This window comes from Arachis ipaensis, chromosome B10 (genome assembly GCF_000816755.2).
Source record: "Arachis ipaensis cultivar K30076 chromosome B10, Araip1.1, whole genome shotgun sequence".
In the NCBI taxonomy this organism is placed as follows: domain Eukaryota; kingdom Viridiplantae; phylum Streptophyta; class Magnoliopsida; order Fabales; family Fabaceae; genus Arachis; species Arachis ipaensis.
Window position 1 is genome coordinate 156,323 of NC_029794.2, and position 8,084 is coordinate 164,406.

The 8,084-nt window shown below is 40.3% G+C and overlaps 2 protein-coding genes across 3 annotated transcripts; both read right to left on the minus strand.

The window, feature by feature from the left end:
- LOC107622604 (protein WEAK CHLOROPLAST MOVEMENT UNDER BLUE LIGHT 1) lies at positions 181 to 3,224 on the minus strand. 2 transcript variants are annotated; one of them, XM_016324567.2, is made up of 4 exons: positions 3,002 to 3,224; positions 2,534 to 2,608; positions 2,310 to 2,438; positions 181 to 2,205 (listed from the first exon to the last, which is right to left on the minus strand). In XM_016324567.2, exons 2-4 carry the CDS (start codon positions 2,558 to 2,560, stop codon positions 466 to 468), a joined length of 1,896 nt encoding a protein of 631 aa, XP_016180053.1. In that variant the 5' UTR covers positions 2,561 to 2,608; positions 3,002 to 3,224; the 3' UTR covers positions 181 to 465. The 2 variants fall into 2 exon arrangements, with proteins under 2 accessions (XP_016180053.1, XP_016180052.1); XM_016324566.2 differs by having other exon boundaries at positions 2,861 to 3,223.
- Positions 3,439 to 7,608, minus strand: LOC107622605 (plastidal glycolate/glycerate translocator 1, chloroplastic). Its single transcript, XM_016324568.2, has 8 exons — positions 7,077 to 7,608; positions 6,676 to 6,991; positions 6,343 to 6,604; positions 6,146 to 6,261; positions 5,269 to 5,378; positions 4,637 to 4,814; positions 4,171 to 4,300; positions 3,439 to 3,882 (listed from the first exon to the last, which is right to left on the minus strand). Exons 1-8 carry the CDS (start codon positions 7,353 to 7,355, stop codon positions 3,732 to 3,734), a joined length of 1,542 nt encoding a protein of 513 aa, XP_016180054.1. The 5' UTR covers positions 7,356 to 7,608; the 3' UTR covers positions 3,439 to 3,731.

The following is an 8,084-nucleotide window of genomic DNA, read 5'->3' on the forward strand; positions in this document are numbered from 1 at the left end:
TAATAATATATACAAATAATTCTAATTGAATACAACTTTTTCAAATAACTTAAAAAAAAAATCAAATTTAATATTAATTTTAAGATTTTTTATTAGATTTTTTTCATACATAAAAATTAATTCATTTTAATTCTACGTCAGGAGTCTAAATCTAGTTTTAAATCAAATGGATATGGGAAATGGGAAGTAGTTACTAGTTAGCATGAGGCAGGTATAGGTTATGTATGCTTCGTTACAGTATGAGTTATGATCATAACTGCTATTTGACTGAAACAGTCATGGTTAGCAAACTTTTTCGATACCTTATATACAAATACAGTAAATGATGATAATTAATTTGTTGTTGCAACCAAAGAATGAATACAATTGATCAGAAATGAATCGCAGGCAATACAGAATCCCTTCATCAATAAGGACTAGGTTAAGGCTTAGCTCACTAGTTTGACTGGAAGGATGAGAGACTCATCACTTGGCTGGGTGCGTCTTCCTCTTAGAAAAGAACATGACAACTTTTGTTGGGAATAGTGACTTGAGCTTCTTCTTCTTCTTGGTCTTTGTATCTGGGGCAGGGGCTGGAGCTTCTGGGGCAGAGGCAGGGCCGGTGCCTGGCGCTGATTCAGTTAGGACTGAGGCATCGTTACAGTTGGAGCTTGACAAATGTTGGTCGGGAAGAGGAGTTGCAGCATCAACAATAGCTTCAACCTCGGTATCAGTATCGGGACTAAGTTCATCAGCCTTTCTCTGCTGCTCCTCCTGTTCAGTAATCCATGTTCTCAACTCATATTCGATAGCTAGCTTTCCTTCTTTGGCCCTATCAGCGTTCTCGGTGGCAATCTTGAGAGACTCCCTTCTCACAGACAACTCCTCGTTAAGTTCTTCCAGCTTCTCCAAGCTCCTCAACTCCAACTCCTTTGCCTTCTCAATTTGAGCATTAGCAGCTGCAATCCTAGCATTGGCTTGCTCCTCCGCTTTGTAGGTTCGCTTGCTCAGCTCCTGGTATTCGTCCAGTGTCAGGGTCACCTTGGAAGGGTCGCTCTCATTCCCGCTTTTGCCTGTTTCCGTCTTTTCCAGTGCCTTGATTGCATCTCTTGCAAACTTCTCGGAGACCTTGGCCGATTCGATCTCCTTCTCTGTTGACAGCAGCTTATTCTCCAATGTAGTTGCCAGGGCCTTGGCCTGTTCAGCCTCCTGTTCTGCTTCCATAAGCTCTGCCTGAGCGGCCTTAAGAAGTGCTCTGGCCTCCTCAGCCTCTTTTTCCACTTCCTGAAGCTTCTTGGGCAGCTCTATCATCATCTCTCTGTCTTCTTGCTCCTTCATCCGCCGGAAAGCTATCAGGGACCGAGTCTTCTCCAGCTCCTCCTGGAGCGTTGTCACTGCAGTAGCTGCCATTTCCTCGCTCTGCCTGAGGCCGGAGAGGATCGACTTCTCATCTTCCAGCTCTGATTTTAGTGACATGGAAGCCTCCCTCAAGCTGTCAACCTCAGCAGCTGCCTTCTCAATGTTGAGTTTGACTTCCTCGAGTTCCTTCTTCAGCTCTAGATTGCCTTGCTCTTTCAGCTTTGATCCCATATATGCTGCTAATTCAGCCTTCAAATCGAGTAGTAACGAGGAAGATGCATCCAATTTGGATTTCAGTACCCGTGCTGACAACACTTGCTTGTTGAGCTTCTCTAGCTCCTCCTCTGCCTCTTCTAGTTCCAGCCTACACTTGTGGAATTCTTCATCAGCGATGCCCGACCTCTTTTCCTCTGCTTCCAGGTGTGCAGCTCGGGTGGCACTCAATGACTCCTTTGTTGCAATCAACTCATTAGTCAGATTCTCCAACGCCTTTTCAGCCTCCTTGGATGCAGCAACAGCATCTTCTGCCTTTCGGGCTGCCACATCCCTTTCACTCACCATACAAGTGTACTCCTTATTAAGTGAGTCCAGTTCCCTTTTGACAAATTCCAAGTCCGAAACCGCGGCAGCATGCCTGGCCTTCTCAGCATCGAGTTGTGCCTTGGCTTCCACACTGGCTTCACTCACAATATCCTCCTCCATCTCCTCAATCTTAACACTCAAGAGATCTGCCTCTTCTTTTGCTTCAAGCTCTTCTTTTTCTATCCTCTCTAAGTTAGTCTTCAGTTCTTCTATAAGTTTCTTTGTGTTCTCCAATTCCTCTACTGTTTCCGTCTTTGAAATTTCTTGTCCTACAAGTTTGCTTCTCTGTTCAGCCACAACAAAACCAATAGTAATTAATGACATCCATCCAAAGCATGCAAGGGAGAGAGAAACTGAAACAGAGACGGGAAAGGAAAACATATGTTTACCTCCAAACTCTGGGTTCGGCGGGACTTCCAATCAACTCTTCCTCCAAACTTGGATACAGCATCTTTGACAGATTCAAAAGGGGATGCCGTATCAATGAAATTCTTGTTATTGGCAGGTTCATCATAACCCTGATTGTCACAGTGAGCACGCATTACCAATATTAGTACCCATTAATAATATAATTGTTCTTGGCAAGTAATATCAAATATGCTAAGCAATTTACCCTTGGGGATTCTGGATGTGGCTCCATTATTGGAAGACTCTGAAGATGGTGACTCCTCCGAATTTCTCACAGGACCTGGTTCCACACAGAAAGCGGTTAGTTTACATGCAATAATGTGCCACGTCAAGCAGACATATTTACACACATTTATGGCGGTACACAAACATATGTATCCACACACATGAAATTTTAAATGGAGTTTGTCATTTTCACATAAATTCGACAATCCGTTGATGGATCATCAAGAGATGGGAAGATGAGCAATATATATAATATATGGCGATGAAAATAAAAGCATAAAGAAGGAAATGAAGAAGAGAATGAAACCTTGAAGAAGGCGGAAGAGGGAGAGGAATGAATGAATGAGGAGGAGCAGAGGAGAGGAAGAAGGAAGAGGGTATAAGACGATTGGGGTTGGGATTGGGATTGGGGTTGCCGTAGAGGCAATGAAGGAGGAAGGGAACGTACAACTCAGGATGGCGTCCTCCTTCTTGTGCATCCAACTCATGCCAACCTTCCCATTAAACTCCCACATTCTGTTAAACTAAATGACATTCAAACACGTGTTGGAACTACATATCTCATCATTTTTCCACCACAACTTTCCTCCCCACCTTACTACCACACGTCTCTCATCCAATCCTAAATATGCTCTAAAAGTTGACCCAATGCATGCTGTTTCTCCGCCTAGCATCTATACAATCTTCAATTTCCCATACCATTTCTTAAAATTTACAAGATAAATATAGTCATGCTAGTGTTCCATTCGATTTTGTTGGTTTTCTTTTTCCTTCTTATTTTTCATTTCCCAAATCTATAATTATAGAAAAAAGTACAAAAATCTCCTGTTCAAAACATTGCATTATTGCTGTGTCTAATTCCATTTTAATTAGGCAGGTGATCCATTAAGCTAGGACTCCATAACAAATTCAATATGACAATTCACCCAAGCGACGTACTAGTGACTAATGAGTGACGACATATCAGACGTTCAAAGTTGTATATATTGGAAGAAATTAAATAAAATAAATAAATAACGTTTGCTGTAATAACTAATAAGCACAACTTCAAAAAGCGCAACCCTCCCCTCGTGCCAAGAAGAGATTCTCGCCATTAGAGAATATTACATAATTCATTGCTCTATACAATTCTTTTCGTGCAGCCATAAGATGTGCAAGGGAAGTTGACATGTTCGGGTTCAGCCCACAAGTGCAAGCAAGCTTTGTCTTACTGCAGGAATTGAGCAGAGTATGGATCCAAATATACCATTCAGAGCATAAGCAATGGCACAAAATGGGAGAGCCTCCGGTTCCTTTGCTGACAATGCAGCTGTTCCAAGCCCATGGGCACTGAAATTTGATTCAAGAGCATGTGAAGAAGAAAATAGTTCGGGTGCTTGTAGGTTGCATATTAATATACATAATTTAGTATTAATATTGGTAAACTAAAACGGGGAATCATAAGAGGAACCCTTCCAAAAGCAAACCCAAAAGGAAAAAAAAGAGTAGTGCAGTGATTTACAAACGAAATTACTTCACATTAAACTATTCAAGTAATTAAAAGAAGAGTGCATTGAAAAAATGCAAATGAATTCTTGGTCAACAGACAACAAGTAATGAATGGTTCAGGAAATGTACCTAGATGCTGTTGCTATTCCTCGGGCAATTGGATCACGAAAACCAAGTTTATCAAGTGTTGCTTGTACAAAATTTGCTCCAACCAGACCAGTTACTACAACCACAGCTGCCGTAAGAGATGGATTGGTACCTGCAGGCATAAAAGGAAGTTTCAGAGGTGGAATTACAAGAAATACTAGAGGACCAATACTTTAAGAGGGAAAGAAAAAAGAGAAATTAGTTGGTGTTGGCTCAAATGCAAGGAAAAATGGTTGGTTATCCAACATTCGTGTTAAATTATGCAAACAAATGTTTGTTTAAGAGCTTCCCCTTCTTTGTGCGTTCATATAGGTCGTGTGACAGTATCTAAACCAAGTTTTGCTGGATAATCATTAATCTCTGATTTGCTCAATTAACTTTCACTGTGTTCTAGTGCAGGAAGATTTAATTACGTGATAAACTATTGCAGTGCAGATATAACATTTACCTTCAAACAAAGATACAATGCTGAGTGCCAGTGCCACTGTTATACATCTGGGTAGAATGGACACGGTTAGAGATTGTTCTAATCCAACGAGACGTCCAACAAGGGCAGTAGAATACAGTGAGAACACTGTTGAGATTATGACAGAGGTGAAAATCTCAGCTGCATGCCTTTTCACAAGCTGAATATGGTACACAAATCATTAGTTAATTATTTAACGGTTTAGCCATTATTAGATTTCAGAAAAAGTTACAAAGCATGTTATACAGTTGCCCATATATCTTGCTTATGATTCGCAACCTACAGTTTTAAGTGTATATAATCAAATCAATGAATTACTACACAAGTATAATTATACTTTACTTCTTGAACTGCTCTTTAACATCTCTTAATTATTCAGAACTGAATAACAACATATGAAATATTGCCCAGATAAAAGGTAGACCACAACCTGTCCAACAGTGAAAGAAAATCCAACCCAATTGCGAGCACTAAAACAACAACTATGCCTGTCCCGCTAGATAGGAAAGCCATTGAAGTAACAGTAATAACAAGATATTGTATTCATCTGGTTTACTATATAATTTATATTGCGGCATTATAGTACTAATGAACTAAGAAACCAAGATGGATACCTTTCTTTGTTTGAACATAGAGAAAGCAAACGAGAGAATAACAGATCCTAAAAATCCCATTAAAATATCACCAGCACCAGGATCAGAGGCTGCCTTTGTAAGGTAATGCCCTGTAAACAACATAAGGAGAGAAAAAAAAAACACAAAAAAAATTATTGATATTGAAATGCCATTAATAAAAAGAACAGCATAAGTTAAGGAATTGACAGAGAGAAAAATCATGCTGTGGATGAGAGAGCCAAAGAAAAACAGGTGATTTAAAATTGTTTTCCAAGCAACAATTTCTCACCTGAGTTACTGTAAGATCCTTCCTCAATAACCAAACTGGACTCGCAAACAGTCTTTAATAGATTTATGAGCTTGAAAGCAAATATTTTATTTTTTTTCAAAAAAGCAATCAGAAGGATAAATCATAAATGGGAGTCCATGAAGTGTCTAATATAATACTTGTGTGATGATACCAGTATGGGGATTATTCTGAAGTATAAACATTTCCATGGTTCCAATTTTCTTTCTGTTCTGTCAAAAACATATACTTCATCGAAATCAATGCCTTCCATCATCAAACCCTTAGAATTTTACTATCAGACCAACTATGTCCTAAATTTTACCGGTACCTTTTGATTTATGAAAAAGCATTTCAACTCTGCTGGAAAGCTTAGTAATGATTAGCAAACTCTTTGGATGTGAGTTACAAAACTCTAGAACATAGATTTGTTATGAACTTGAGGCTTGTTATGCCCCCTACGCATGTTAGTAACTTTGCACTGAATCTATTTTCCTAATTGAAGTTAGAAGCCAAAGATAGACAGACTTGTAGAACATAGTAGTAATTAAACAGTTCTACAGCAATCAAAAGACTGTCTCGAAGTTGTACCAAGAACAGGTTCAAACCCAGACTTGGATAGATAGCCAAAAGCATATGCTACGAGATCAGCTGATAGTGCACAGCAAATTATTGGATGGAAGACCATCTTCACAGTCGATGGTAACCTGTAAAAAATAAATAAACAAGAATAAGAGTAGTTGTAGTGAAAAGAGAAAGTGCAAGTGTGCAAGCTTTCGTTTATTTACCCAGAGCCAACCATGTAGCCTAAGACAGTTGCAGCAAGCAAGAATGGAAGGGACGTTCTGGCAGCTGTCCCCAATGCTGTTGGGTAGAACAATGCACCGAGGAACGAAGCAAGGAGAACCCCAGACCATATCCACACTTCAAAGGTAGAAAATGGGGAGGGTTTTCCCATAGGCTCGGCATCTACCATTTGTGTCTTCACTGCTTTTCTCACTGCTATAGCCGTGAAACCGGCAACACAAACCGTAGCTAGCCATCCTCCAACTGCAAATGAGAGTCAACAAGGTGCATAAAGAAATATGAATGATGAGCAGTTGTTGAGAGAAAAAAGGGACCTATAATGAGGCAAATTTTGATGCCAGAAGCAGGCGGAATATCTCTGACAGAAAGAGGCAGGACAACCAAAGATGGAACATAGAACAAAGGGAGATATCTCTGTATGAACATGAAGGCAGGCTCAAAGAAGTTCATCAAGGCAGTAGCCGCAGAAGGCAGGGTGGAGTCAAGAACAATCAGAAGCGAGAATATACAGAACATCCCGAACAATGCGCTGGGGAACTTAATGGCAGCAGCTACGAACGCTTTCTTCAAATACTTGTCCATTGCAAGAATAAGCCCCAGGGACACAATCAAATGGAAGAGCCCAACTACCTGATCATTGATCAACAACAAAATAAGGAATGATTGCCTCTTTCCTGTTTGTAGTGGTTCAAATAAAAATGAGAAGCTGACTGACACTTTGGGTAAGTGTGGAAGAGGAAGTGCCGCCAGATTCAGTGCCAGCTGATTTTGCTGAAATTTCTCTGCTTTTGCGAATTCCATCACCATGAGAGGCACCCATTTGCCTTTGGAGGAGGCGGAGGCCTTGGCCTTTTCCCTTGATGGCGAAGGGGATGACTGTATTGTGCGAAAAGGAGCCTTTCTGGAGGCCATTGGGAGCAAGAAGATGGTTTGACCTGGGGGCGACTGAGAGAGACGGTGGTCTCAGAAGCACGGTGGGTAAAAGGGTCGCCATACCTGCAGTTGGAGCTGCTTACTGAACAAGAGCAAGAGAAAGCATCGCACTTCACATACTGTGTGGGGCCTAAAAAGAGAAATTGGATGGACCAAAAGAAATGCTAAATTGCTCATGTTATCATTATCAAACAAGTTTATAGCCATAGATCGAGGGCACAGATACACTCTTCTCTGCTTGCTCCGACCTCACATCTTCTCTTACACCAAACTCCCACCCTCTTTCCTCTCCCTTCGTTGCTGCTGCCTCCTCCTCTTCTGTACCCTCAACCTCCCATCGTTTTAATTACTATTTTATTCCGGTAAATTTCTTTTGTAATTATTCAAAAAATCAGTTATTAATATATTTGTATATATGTTATTTAATTTATTTTTAATGTATATTTATATTATATATATATATATATATATATATATATATTAGGGCAATTTACTTAAATAAATAGAATAGAGAAAACGTTTACCTAAATGTGCAAAACTGGTTCTTGTTACCTACATGTGCAAAAACCTATTTGTATGTAATCCGTGGCAACCCACCACGGTTTCAAAACGTGCATAAACCGTGGCAGGTCCCAGCGGATTATGGCCAAAAGATATAGAGTGTAAACCGTGGTAGGTCACCACGGTTTACTAAGGAGAGATGGCGTGCATAAACCGTGGAGAGTCACCACGATTTATGAAGAAACTTGTTTGCACATAAAACCTTGTGGGTCACCACGGTTTATGTGTG